Source organism: Harpia harpyja, chromosome 2 (assembly GCF_026419915.1).
Source record: "Harpia harpyja isolate bHarHar1 chromosome 2, bHarHar1 primary haplotype, whole genome shotgun sequence".
Taxonomy (NCBI): Eukaryota; Metazoa; Chordata; class Aves; order Accipitriformes; family Accipitridae; genus Harpia; species Harpia harpyja.
Window position 1 is genome coordinate 1,629,142 of NC_068941.1, and position 13,856 is coordinate 1,642,997.

General features: G+C 40.6%; 1 protein-coding gene across 4 annotated transcripts in view; it reads left to right on the top strand.

The window, feature by feature from the left end:
* Positions 1 to 13,856, top strand: part of ANKRD17 (ankyrin repeat domain 17) — a 96,928-nt gene that overhangs the window by 43,292 nt on the left and 39,780 nt on the right. For all 4 annotated transcript variants that reach the window (XM_052812007.1, XM_052812015.1, XM_052812032.1 and 1 more), the window contains exons 2-7: positions 1,510 to 1,663; positions 2,277 to 2,433; positions 4,820 to 4,967; positions 5,271 to 5,418; positions 6,596 to 6,829; positions 8,866 to 8,960. In XM_052812007.1, coding sequence (XP_052667967.1) covers positions 1,510 to 1,663; positions 2,277 to 2,433; positions 4,820 to 4,967; positions 5,271 to 5,418; positions 6,596 to 6,829; positions 8,866 to 8,960 — 936 coding nt within the window. The remainder of the gene's footprint in view (positions 1 to 1,509; positions 1,664 to 2,276; positions 2,434 to 4,819; positions 4,968 to 5,270; positions 5,419 to 6,595; positions 6,830 to 8,865; positions 8,961 to 13,856) is intronic.

The window sequence follows — 13,856 nt, forward strand, 5'->3', positions numbered from 1 at the left end:
CTGGTTTCTCTGCCCACTTAGATTCTTAGGGCATTTATCTGCAGGAATCTGAACTTGTGATGCTCACGAGACTGCTTTTAAACTTTGGAGACACACACGAATCTTAAGAGTAAAATAAATTGTATTTCTATCTTAATGAGCTCTATTCCATGTAGAAATAGATTACTGCTGTACTACGGACAGTAGCTGCTTTTATCTGAAGATGACTGAAGTTTCTAATCATGTTGTAGGGGTGGCTGGCACGTGTGGTTTGTTTGTCTGGCAGACTTGCATTTAGGTTGATTTTGAATTTGGATGGGCATTGGTTGTGGTTTTTTGTTTGTTTTTGTTTTTTTATTTCTTTGACTTATTTGAAGACGTGGATTTTTGAGGCTGTTAAGCTTTGTAGGGGGGTGTTTAAAGTTTGCCTTTATAATCTAATAAATGGTTCGAGATGGCTAGTTCATAGGCTTAGGTGTATGTTTATGGAACTCTTAGAGGAGTGTCTTCTCTAAAGTACTTGACCCTGTTCTCTTTTGACAGGCAGTGAAACACAAATGGATGCTAGGGGCTTTTCTTTCTAATATGCTGATCTGTTCCTTAATTTCTATGTGTTTCACAACCAAAACAAATGGAGAGTACAGGAAAGTAGGATCTTTAGAAGAACTTAGACCACTCAGCATCTGTTTTATGAAAAAGGCAGATATCCGCAATGGCACGTTCTCTAGCTAATGTTTTAAATAAATGTTTTCTCCAGAAATATTCTGTGAAACCTTTGTATGTTGCATTTGAGTTGATTACATCTAGAACATGTTGCTTGTCTTTTTGTGTTTTGTTTTTTGGGTTTTTGTGGGTTTGTTTTTTTTTTTTTTCTGTGTTGGGTTAGGAGACATCAGACTTGAAATAAGTGAGATAGCTGAGAGATTTTTTTCTGCAAGTGAGAAGAAAACAGTCGGCACTAAAATAGTGATGACTGTTAGTTTTCCTGGTTTTGTGTGCTAACAGAGTGTAATGCCATTTGAGGGTAGCTTACTTCTTTGGAAGATGACTGGGTTGTGTGAAATAGAACAATTCTGTCTTTGTTATATGTATCTTTCATGCTTCGGGGAGGGAAAAAACAAAACTAAGCAACAGCTTGCATAGAAACTCGTGGCCGCTGCTACCTTTAGGCCTTCTGGAGTGATACCTGTTCTCTCACTTTTCCCTCCCTGTGTTAAGTTGGACTTGAAAACTGTAGAGTGCAGTGTGGAGATGTGAAGTCAGTCTTAAACTTTCCTAGTATATCATGTGGCTTCTAGACACAGAGCTAACGGATAAGCTGATAAAAGGTGCATTCGTTGTATGGGATTTTGGAAAATCTCATTGCTTCCGTTGATGAAATAATACCCCTTTGAGTCAACTGAGGATAGTTTGGCTGACAAAGTACTTCAAAAGCAAATGCTTAAGCGATAACTACAACTGTGGGGTTTTTGTGTTTTAAGCGTATTCAGTCAGTTACATAATTCTTAAATGAGATGGGCTGTTTTTCAGGTGGAATCATTTATCTTGGATCAGGATGATCTCGAAAACCCTATGTTGGAAACAGCTTCTAAATTGCTTTTGTCAAGTACTGCTGATGGTGCTGACCTGAGAACAGTAGATCCAGAAACCCAGGCAAGATTAGAAGCTTTGCTTGAAGCTGCAGGTAAGTACTCGTGTCCCATACAGGTTTAACCCCGAAGCCCTTACACACGAGACCATACTGGAACTGCTTGCATAAGTCTAATCCATATGAGCATGATATAAATGCAGAATGTAAGGCGGTGTGAACTTGGCAAGGTTGTGCAAGTCACTGTAGAGAGAGAAGTTCATTAAAGCATTTCAAATTTTGGAAAATCAGAGTTTCATGTGAAGGCTGTGCTTCTAATTGGGTTCCTTCAACGCTGGATTTCTAAAAACCGGAGTAAAAATTGACACCTGGCCTTGGCTTGCAGCCTTATATCAAGAACTAAATTGCTCAGTGAGGCTTTGTTTTGTAACAACTATTGTATGAAAAGCTTTACTAGTTGCTTATACTAAGTAGTTATCAATAGTTGAAAAAGAATGCCCTCTGTGGATCGGAGAGTTTCATTCATGCGCACCACATCTGAGTGCAGCTTTTAAATTAGTTTTGTAAACAGTAAATTCCTTCATTTTGGAAGCTGTAGTTCGTTATGCTTGGAATGTTTCTGCCAACAGATCTCATAGGCTCAATTTCAACTTCTCTGTTTTCTCCTTTTCTGGCATGCGTACCAATTTGTTGTAAATTGGAATGAAAGGAATAGGTAAGCTGTCTACAGCTGATGGTAAAGCATTTGCAGATCCTGAGGTGCTTCGCAGACTGACTTCTTCCGTCAGTTGCGCGTTGGATGAAGCTGCTGCTGCGCTTACCCGGATGAGAGCAGAAAGCACGGCAAATGCAGGGCAGACGGACAAGTAAGCCAAATTTTATACTGGATTTTTTCAGTAGTTTGCTACTTTTAGAAGCAGTTTTTTGTGTTGTATCACTTCTGATTACAGGGTGATGAAACTCTTATATCAAGTGGAATTAGTGCCAAGTTATCACCTGTGATTCTCTTGCTAAATATTCCTGGACTGTCAGGTCTTAGAATGGGGAGTGAAGCAATTAATACTGCTTAGAACTCGGAAATCATGCTTCGAGTAATTTAACTTGACCAACTATAGAAACAAAATTTCTAAGCTCTTAAATAGTGTGGGCCTTAGAACTGTACCAAAAAATAGCAAATCCCAAAATGGGTCATTCAGTGATAGCATGAAACTAGCTTTGGGACCAAAAAAAACCCCCCAAACCCCATCTGTTGTTTTAGAGAACTTTAGAGCGCCTTTTTAATTGAGGAAGGAAAAGAGTCTGGAGCGACTGGAGCGTTCATAGTGGTCAGCAGCTTTCTCGTGGTGGGTAGGACCTTGGACAGAGCATCGGCCAGGGAGTCACTGCTTTTTAACTGGGCTTTTTGGCTTTTGTTGTGGTTTTTTGTGTTACTAGGATGTTTATGAGGGAAAGCAAAACAAGCTTGCCTTGTAGGCTGTCATTAAGCTTCCATACAACAGAAACAGAGTATTAGTAGGAGCAACTAAGTGCTGCTGTGCTAGTTGGCAGTTTGTTCCTTCTAAGTAACTCCTTGGAGTAACTCCAAAGAAACATTTCTTGGTGTGTTGACAAGGACATATGAAGGAGAGCAGAATAGTTTGGAGTTATGTCTGCTTCTATTCTGTGTGTGTCCTTCCGTGCCCCCAGCTATGTCTTGCGGACGGTGGCTGTTGCCAAAGTTGTTACCGGGACAGAGCATGTGGGAAATAAAAATAAATGTGGGAAATGCAGAGAACTGACATATTTGAGAAAGAATTCTCCATATATTAATATTGCATCTGGTGGCACAAATTAAATACGAGTCCTGGGCACGATATACAGGTGTAAGTTAGTCCTTGCTACACAAATACCCGCTTTAGTATTTTAAGCGTTGCTCGTATTTGCAGAGAGTTATATGGTTTGAAAAAGTTTTCTGTCAACTACCTTATTTTTCCATTCCTTTTTGAATTAGTTCTGTGTTGATGGGACTTCTTAAATGGAGAAGAGATGAAAGGGCAGTGGGTGGGGTGGGGCCAGTAGTCTTGGATTTATTATTATTGATCTAATTATTTGGAGCAGAATAGATAAGTATGTCAGACTTGAACTTTTTTTCTCACAAAGCAATAACTCTTTTGGAATGAAAGCAATGTAGACAGAAGACAGAATCGGCGGGATTGAAGAATATGCTTCCAGTAGACACTTTTTTGACTGAAACAGAATTGGAATGATAGAAGCGAAGAACTTGTGGAGTGACGTGAGAACCACAAGTACTCTGACTCAGGCCTTGCCAAACCAGGAGAATTTTATGCTTTTCTGCTTGTTTGAGTTAGGGCCACATCTGCAACATCGACTGTGTTACAAAATTCTGGGGTTTTCAGCACAGGGCAAAAGCGAAGTGATTAATTTGTTATAGAAGTGTGATGCAGGTCTGGCTTTTTTTAGTTCAATTAACAGTTACAGTGCTGAACAAAAGCTAAAGTTTTGTTAAGATGGACAGGCAATTTCAGTCTCCTCTGGTCCTGGGGCAAAAGAGAATGTGAGTGCAACTCTGAGTAGCGGTTGCTGATTTGGAAAGAAATACTCACGGTGCTGTTCTTACCGTGATTTAATCAGTTCTCCCTTTCGTCGAACCTTATTTCAGAAGACACATGGGACAAAACCTGTGTTTTTAAACGGGAACTATAAAGCAGAAATAGGCTGAGAGTGTATTTTATGTTGTAATTAATAATATAAACCAACAGTGATTTGTTTGCAGTGCTATATGATTAGCCGTTTGAAAGGGAAAGTTATTACCTGTTTCTCACATTATTAAATGATTACCAAAAAAGGTTTTGTACTTAGGTAGCACATAACGTCGTGCCGCACGTATAGTGCTGCGACGGTAAATCAGGTCCGCGGTCGTGTCTTCTCTCAACGTGTTTTCTGCTTGAATTGTACGTAATGCAGAACTTGATAACCTAAAGGGTCATCCTGCAGATGTTTCTCTTGTAAACTCCTGTTAAAAATGAGTAACAGTAGTGGCTGAGTATGCACATTACTCAATTTTCTGAAAATTTCTGTGGAAACCTCAAGTGTAAAAACAGCACCTCTTAAATTAGCAGTTGGCGCTTTTTAGGTTGTATCTCCTTTTTTGTTGACTGCATCCTCATGGCATGTTGGATTTTTACTCTGCACGTGGAGCAGGCTTTTCAAGCATAGTCCATTTTCACTTTTAAATGCTTTCTATCTTACTAGCCGCAGCTTGGCAGAGGCTTGTTCAGAAGGAGATGTAAATGCTGTGCGGAAGTTGCTAATTGAAGGACGAAGTGTGAACGAGCACACAGAAGAAGGGGAAAGCCTCCTTTGTTTAGCCTGCTCAGCAGGATATTATGAGCTTGCGCAGGTTGGTTTCCTAGCTGTTTTTAGTATGTGTGTATTGTACAAAAATAAGTGTTGAACTAATCTATTCCAGTCTTATGCACCCGGAAGGCAATATTAAGGTAGTGGAAAATGTCAGTTAACTGGCAAATGAAGACTTATACGTAAACTGAATGTTGCTAATGCATTCTTTGTGCTTACTTTCTGTAAGTGTTTCTAACACAAAACTGTGTGTTGGTGAAGGTGGAGGCTTTGTGTAGCATTTCAACCATCTTGAATGGGTTGGTTTGTCACTTGCTGGTGGTGTTGATCACCCTTCTGTTCACAGGTTCTTCTGGCAATGCATGCTAATGTAGAGGACCGTGGTATTAAAGGAGACATAACACCTTTAATGGCTGCTGCTAATGGTGGACATGTCAAAATTGTCAAGTTGCTGCTAGCTCATGGTGCTGATGTGAATGCACAGTCGTCAACAGGTAAGTAAGTGTGTTAGAGCGTGTTGAAAACAATTGAAAAGCTGAGACTTGCAGTGTGCAGGGAACTTTGTGTGGAAATTTGGGAGGAATGGCTCTCAGCCAAACAACGCAAAATGCTTTCTTGTGGTTTTACTGTGCAGCTTCTGGGGTTTTTTGTGTTTTTCTTTAACAGAGTTGTAAAATATTAGTTGGTTGCGGACATACAAAGGTAGGTAAGGTCAATTAGTAACTGAAAGGTATTTGTGTACCTAAGATGTGTTGCCACATAGTATTTTAAGCACAGTTTGGGAAGTTTTTGTGCACATAGAATATTATTTGGTGTCAGGTTTAGGAAACCAAGGGAAATTAGTTAAGAAGAAGGCGGCCCCCTTTTCTGCCCCTTCTTTCCCATGGCAGTTTGGTAGGCATTTGTGTTGAAGTGACCAAATTGGGTGATTTTCTTAGTTTGTGCAGCCTTGAAGTGGAGAGATTGTGTGTAATGAACAGTCATTGACAAATGGAGTGGATTACTGACCCTGAGTTAATGAGGGAAGTTGGGATACCAGAAGATACTTTATCTATCTCTATCTATCTACACACATATATATATATATATTTTTTTTTTTTTTTTTAGTGAGGTAGTTCAGAGTAGTAATACTGCTTTGACCTTTAACTCTTTTCAAGGCATCTTTTCATAAAGGCAGATTCTTTGACTGTTCTGTTCACATACATGTTTCTGTAGTTTTTCTGTGGAGGTTGTTTTCATCTCCTTGTGAAGACTATGGGCACTTTTGAACTAGCCCTTTAGGGGTTTTTAAGACTTGATATAGAAGCAGCACTTCATTCTGTTCCTTGTTTTGAGCTTTCCTTTTTACAGCATAGGATGACCCTGCTGATGAACAAGAAAAGGGATGGGTTTTTGTGATGGAAGCTGGGATTAGCTGGGATAGAAATCGGAAGATAAGTGAATCAATAGAGTCACCAGGCACATGGAGATCTTCAGTCTGTGAGCACTGAGCTACTTTGTGCAGTTACTTGCTTGTTTTTCCCCTCCCTGTAGTTCTTGGTCTGTAGCCTTAAAAAACCCTAGTCCATAAGGTAGCCAGGTAAAAGGGATGAAATGGAGCATAAGTGGAAGTTCCCAGTGTAGAAATGCTATCAAATTCACTTTTCAAACTTTTTTCTCTTCCATCTTCAGGCAACACAGCCCTTACATATGCCTGTGCTGGAGGCTATGTAGATGTTGTGAAAGTTCTGCTGGAATCAGGCGCTAGTATTGAGGACCATAATGAGAATGGTCACACTCCTCTGATGGAAGCAGGAAGTGCTGGCCATGTGGAAGTGGCCAGAGTGCTGTTAGAAAATGGAGCAGGCATAAACACGCATTCCAATGAATTCAAGGAGAGCGCGCTTACCCTGGCTTGCTACAAAGGTAGAGTACCAAGTACCATACTTGTTACAAAGGTCTAACAAATGTGGAAAAGTGTGACAGGTGTGAAAAGTCTTTTCAAACACATATTTTTTCAGCCTTGCTGTCCTGGACAAAATGAATTTAAAGGTTATGAATAGACACTTTCTAATGCTTTTCTCCTGCCTGTGATACCACGTAGCATGTATGCGCTGTATGTAAAATGATGATCAGTGTGGAGAGTGTAATTATCAAGATATAAACTTTTTCTCTGAATCGTTATGATGCTTTAAAAGATTCTCTGTTACATGAATTGGGAGACGAGGAACTAATACGCTTTACCATGGAGTAAGTATGGTAAACTTTCTGTATTGCAGCTGTGTTATACAAGATACCTCTGCTTAGGTACAGAAATCACTTAATTTTAAAGGACTTGGCACTTGGGAAACATGCAAAATCTAGGACCTTGCCTTTTAGGTGTCAGTGCTTAGGCAACAGGCCTTTCTTGCCTCCCTTAGAGCGTTAGGCCGCTCTCTTGCATCACCCAAGAAAGGGATGAACATGTTTAAGAGGCCAGAGGTGTTCACACGGCTGAGCAGTTGCTGTTATAGGCACTTAGGACATGTTTTATTAGAGCTGTTAGAGTGGCTCTTGGGATCATTGAGTAATTGATGTTGTTGTTGGAGGTACTTCTGTGGTACCTCAGCAGAAGAGTAGAAGATGGTATTAGTCTTTTGTTCATGTTTCGTTTATCTGCCTTGATAAGTTCTTGGTTCACTGTTGCTGGACACCCTCATAAGCCGCAGTAATTTCCTTTGGTGGTGGCTGTTGGAGCAAAGGCTTGTGTTTGAAAGAGGGGAGTGGGACCCCAAAACATTCCCTCCCTGAGAAAATGTGCTTGGGCTCTGAATCCTGAAGTGAGGCTGGAAAGCGGAGATGAAAAATGAGAAGTCTGTGCTTAGTCAGTTGTTCACTGTGATACATGGGGCAGAAGTGAAGATATTCAGGCTTTTATGTTTTTCACCTTATCTTTATGTGGCTTGTCTATCTTTTGTGCATTTCTGTATTGCTCCAAATCTCATGTTTAGGGCATAAAAATAAGCTCTTAATTTTCTCATGTTGCTTGCTTCCTGTAGTAGAATGACATGTGATATTTGGGACCAAGAAGGTCACTAACTTCTCCCAAATACAGGGGGAAGGGTGAAAAGGCAACGTAGCCTCCTATTGAGCAGTATCTGTGCTATTCGTGGTGTTGCTAGGTGTAGTTCCAGTTTTAAGGTTTAGCCACGGTCATGTTGAGCTATGAAGCGGCAGTTTTATTTTCTTTGACTTGGTTTTATATCCTTGCGTATTGTGTTGGTCATAACGGTGTAGCAAAGTTGACTGAACTTGGCACACATACAGGACTTGGTGAACTACAGCCATGAATTAATGGAGCAGTTGAGAGCAAATACTTTCAACAAGGTGTGAGGTGTCCTTATCTATGGAGGATTCCTATAGATGGTGGAGTTCCTAAGAGGATGTTTGGAAGTGTGAAGGTCTATCTGTTTGGTATGTTTTATGGTCTGAGGGCCGGTGTGAGCTCAGGGACTGGTTACAATACCATTTATAAAAACAGTAACCCTAAATCCTTCATGTCAAGCAAGTAGAGGGGAAACCCTGACCCCCAACAAAAAACCAACATGGAGTGGGTTTTTTTTTTTTTTTTGGATGAAAAAAATCCAAATATCTTTGCACAAAATATATCATCCTGTTAAAGTTTCTGGAGTGTGTTCTACTTAGCTCTCATGTCACCTCAATGAACGCGTGTAGTGCAGACATGCTTTTAGAAACTAAGTGAATTGGATTGTATTTATAGTAACCACACTGTTAAGTTGCTCTGTGCGTTGAATGCATAGATAGATACGAACAAGTCTTTCAAGAGTGTTTCGTGGGATTTTTTTTTTCAATGTTGTACCATGGCCTTCTATTACCTTCACTATGTTCGTTAGACCCTTTCTATGACTTGTGAAATGCGCTTTCTAAAGTAGTTTTTATCTGTTAAATGTTTCTCCATACAGGCCATCTAGAAATGGTGAGATTTCTGCTGGAAGCTGGTGCAGACCAGGAACACAAGACAGATGAAATGCATACTGCTCTCATGGAGGCTTGCATGGTAAGAGATGTATGGCTTGAGCAGTGAGGCATACGTACTCTCTCTTCTCTTCCTGAAGATGAACAGGGATTCCTTTTGGCCTCCTTTTGGTACAGAACCTAACTATGTAATGGTTCAGTTCTCCTGTGTACTTGATGGGCCTTTTGCAGAAGAAATTGGGGGGGCGGGGACAATACCTGGTCAAAACCCAGTACTTCCTAAAACAGTAAAATTGAACTCATTCCTCTCGTGGCTAACAAAAGTAGTTGAGTTCTTAAGAGACATCAGCTAAAACTTGCATCACGTGAGCATTAGCAAAAGAGCTCTATTAACCCATCCTTAGAATAAGTAGGTTTCTGTATGTCTAGCTGCACTTTATTATTTTTTTTTCCTGAAGTGGTGGAAGTCGGTGGATAAGGCTGTGCTCGTTGTCCCAAAGCAGCTTATGTAGGCTACATCTCTCGTTGTGCTGTGGTATGTCACTTGCTCTTTGCTTTTTGCCCTTCTGATAATCATGGAGGCCTGGTTTGAAACAGATACTTTTGTGAGCTCGGTTCAGAGACATGAATGACTTCAAGAGGTAGCCAAAAGTAAATAATAGTCATTTATTTGAACAGAATTTTTTTTCTTCTTCTTTGTGTAATTTTTCAGGCTTCTGGGTGAGCAACTTTCAGTTTATGATGGGAAAATCCTTTATACAGGAATCTCCAAATTAAATAACTTGAAGTGGAGGATTCTCAGTCGTTGTTGAAATGCTTTTAACAATTCTAAGGTGCTAAACGTAGCAGTGAATATGGTCACAGCCTGGCAATTGGAGTCATTAAACATGCCTATGTCACGTTTAAAGAGTTTGTAAGCTAAGTTCTCTTTCATTGTAGGTGGTTATGTTTAGGTGTGCGTGTGCAACTTGTTTCAGTGTGGTTCACATAGCCACGTGCTCCTTTAAAACACAGGATCAAAAGCTGTTTGGGAAGCAACTAGGAAATGGAAGGGGAAACTGCTACCTTTTACTAGTAAGAGTACTTTCATGTTGCTGCTTTGCCCTTTTGAGGCAATTGTAAAATGACAGTGTAGAATAGATTACATTTTTATAAAATTTAGTAAGATTCCAAGAACCACTCTGTTTTTTTGGATAATAGTTTTTTGCCGTAGAAGACAAATACGCGTGAAGCTTTCCCTTGAAAATGTTTTGTGTGGGTACATTTTTAACACTGGAATGGTATAATTGATGCTGGATTTAGGATTCTTCCGGGCTTCCGTGGTGAAGAACGCTTGCTAAATTGATGTCTTCAGGTAGTTTTTCTGTTTGGAGTGCTCTTAGGCTTGAACAGCTATATAAGTCTCATATATCTGCATCATCTTTAAAGCACATATCCTATTTGATACCTATTTATTACGTATTATCTGAGGTAATGGGATTCAATTGCTTGGGCTTTTCCTTTGGAGATTTCTTTTGATGATGGAGTAAATGTGCCCATTTTTTCCCTTTATTTCTCCTCCAGGAATTGTTTAGACTTTGGTACTCCCTCTCAGAGAAATGAATACATTGCCGTGAGTTTATTAACCCTGCACCATACCACGGGTTGGCAGGGGTAAGCTAGCAGAACGAAAAATCCAGGAGGTGTCAGTTTGTGTTTTTAGAGCTGAGAATGTTTTGAAACATTTCCTGCTGGGGAAATGAAAATGAAACAAAATGGAGCAGAATTAGGCTCCATTTCTAGACTCCCCAGGTTTTCTTTGTGACCCTGAATTGCAGTAGGCTGTTGTGCAATGCTTACTGCAGAGGTTTCCTCTACTATTTAGGATGCATAGCTGCAGCATGCTTAGGTAGGTTAGTAGTTTATCCCTTATGCCACCGTATTCCAAATCCTTCATCTGAATATGGAACTTAAATGTAAAACTGAATACTTGTCTCTTAAATTTCCTTTTTACCTTCCTCTCGAAGTAGCTTTCTCACGGGTCAGGTTTTTCACGTCATTAGCCTTGTGTAGTGTCACGTTGTGAATCTGTGGCCGTAGAGGAGTGCCGCAAATCCTTATTTAGTCTTCCCTTCCCTGAAATAACTGTAATGGCTCTAAAATCAGCCAGTTAGGTCTATTCAAGGAAGTTAATGGCCTCAGATATGGGAATCATTAACAGAAACCATTATACTTCTCAAGAAGTCGTTAGAAAGCCATGCAGATAAACAGGACTTCAGCTATTGTTTATCTCCTCGTCTGAAATCTTAATAGATAGCCACATAAATATCATGGGCCTTGTCCTTGCAGCGAGTTCCCTGGAAGGTGACGATAAAATTATCTTGTCTGATGTTGCAGTCGCCTTCTCATCAGGACGGCTTCTTGACAGATCAGAAATTTGCAGAGAAAGCTGCTATTTCACGGAGCAAGCCGCCTTTCCCTTGCCACCCTCTTCCCACTCCCTTCTTCCTCCAGCAACAGATGTAACAGAAGTCCATTGGACTCGCAGAAATGTTGAGACCCCTTTTTTTTTTTTTTTTCTTATTAAGACTTAGTGAGCAATAGGAAAAAAAATCGTCACCCTTATTTCTGCAGGAAACTGTTCCCAAATAGGCATTTCCACGCTGCTGCTTAGAATTGACAGGTAGTTGAGAGTCTCCGTACCTTCAGCTCTGCTTAAGAGAGGGAGCAGCTTTCTATAACAGTACTTAAAAAGATTGCAGGCTGAAATAAAGCAGTGCAGGAGCTTCTCATCTCGACATGTTTTTTCTGCAGAAACAGTTGTTGCTCTTAAGTAGCTGAAGAAAAATACTTTCTCCGGAATAGCATTGAACTCGAATATATGTTAATGAATTGTTTGTATGTGGCATAGCACTTACGTACGAGCCAGTGAGACTGTTTAAACCTTGTCCTACAAGGCGTTCGGGAAGATTTCTGACCGAGAACTTTTTTTTTTTATAGACAGCAGTTAACATTGGTTTAATGCAAGTAAGTCGTTGGGCAATGTGACTTGCCTTGTGGGAGCGAAAAGCAGGTTTGTCTAGTTGGCACTTCCTCTTACTGCAGTACAGTGAGGGCTGAGTACTGATTGCCCACAGCGGTTCATCTTTAGAATACGCCTGGTGCGCGTGTGTAGATGTGTCAGATGACTTTTTGTGATCTAATAGCAGTTATGAGGCTTTTTCCAGCTGCTGTAGAAGAGCTGAACAGCACCACCCCGTTGCAAGGTTTGTTAAAGCACGGATAGAATTTCCTCGTGTGGTTAAACGCCAGCAGTTCTTCTCAAGGCTGCTTGGCCCTTAGAAGCATACCTTCATACTGCTGTTTGCCATGCTTGTTGTGAATCGGGGATGATTAGCGAGCTGTCTTGCCAGAGCCTGATGGTTGAGGCACCGTCTCTGCGTTTCCCTGAGGAAAGATTCTTTATGGAGTCTTGGAGTTTTTCCCTAAAATAGTATTGTCATTTCATGTAAAAGGTGAATATGTCCTAGTTAATGTCCTAGATATTTTTCTGAGAGGAAATCATGCTTTGCTCCCTGGATATCTAAAACACCTAAGAAAAGGAAGCACAAAAATGTCAGATGCAGTTTTGTGTTTTGTCTGGAAAAGAGCTTTTTGGGGTTGTGGTTTCTAGCTTGGCGAGGATGGCTGTGGCTGCGATATGCTGCCTCTTATTAGTTAATCTGAGATCAAGGCGTACTTTGTTCAATGACAACCTTGGGATAGCCTTGCGTTCCTGGTAAGCTGCTGTTTTTTCTATGCAGCCCTCCTGTGTTTTGTGTGTCAGACCTTTTCCATTCTGGTTACTCCCAAGTTTGAATGATGGCAATTTCCTCATGGAGAAAACCAGCTTGGAGAGTTTGTGCTGTTGTTGGACCACAGTGGCCAAGCTGGTCTCTGTTTCTGTCTAAACCAAGGCAGAATTGAATGGCAGTTGGATAAGTTACTGTCAGGCCTCCAGTGTAAACATATAGCTGAGAAGCCACTTCAAATAGTTCCTGAATTTATGGCATACTAAAAACATGACGAAGATCATATGCTCAAATATTTTCTTTGTTTCTAAAGGAAGAAAGCAAACTTAGGAGCTACCTTTTGGTAAAACGAGTTTGAGGACTTGATAATGGTATCTGGAAAATCCTGCAAGAGGAGGCTGTAGTTCAGGTGGCTCCTGTGATGTATGAGGAACCCCTGACAAATGGTCTTGGTTTTGGCTTTTCTCTTGGAGGGAGAAAGTAAGTCCTGACTCTGCTATTAAATTGAGCAGTGAAATAGCTTTGCAGGAGCCGAGAGGCGAGCAGTGTCATCGTGCACGGCTTGCTTTTAAGAAAGGAAGGAAGCAAAATTGTTAAACTTAAATCTTATCTTCTAACAGACTGCACGGACGTTAGGACAAACTGTATTCCTGACATGCATTGTTTTTATAACTAAAATACACTGTATTGGAACAAATGATGCAACTGCATGTTGAATTTAAAACCAAATTCCCTCTCCTTGACCAAGTGGGGAGCATTGGCGTTCAGTGACTTGTTTGTAATATAAAGGTTTTGTAGTCTTTAGGAAGAACATCAAAACCTGTTCTTACATGTAAGTGAAGATTTTTTTTTTTTTTGTCTAAAATTCTCTTAATACTCCCGTATTTATTAGACTGCTTGTGGTGTTAGTAGTAAATTGTTGGCAGAACACAAGAAGAAATAGGTTTGAATGGTAACTTAGAATTCGTGTTCCTCACATAATTTCACACGTACGGTTCTGCATCTGCAGTCTTTAACAAAGAGGAGGATTGGGTGTTAGAGGATTTCGGTATTGTTCTTCTGCAGGAGGTAAGCTTCTAAAATAGTGTTGAGCTGCTTCTCAACTGTTTGTGTTTTGTTCCGCGCGGCCAGCCTCACCCCCCCCCCCCCCCCCACCTCCCAGCCCCCTGCCCCAATAAGCTGATCCCACACACTTGAACTTGAGTCTG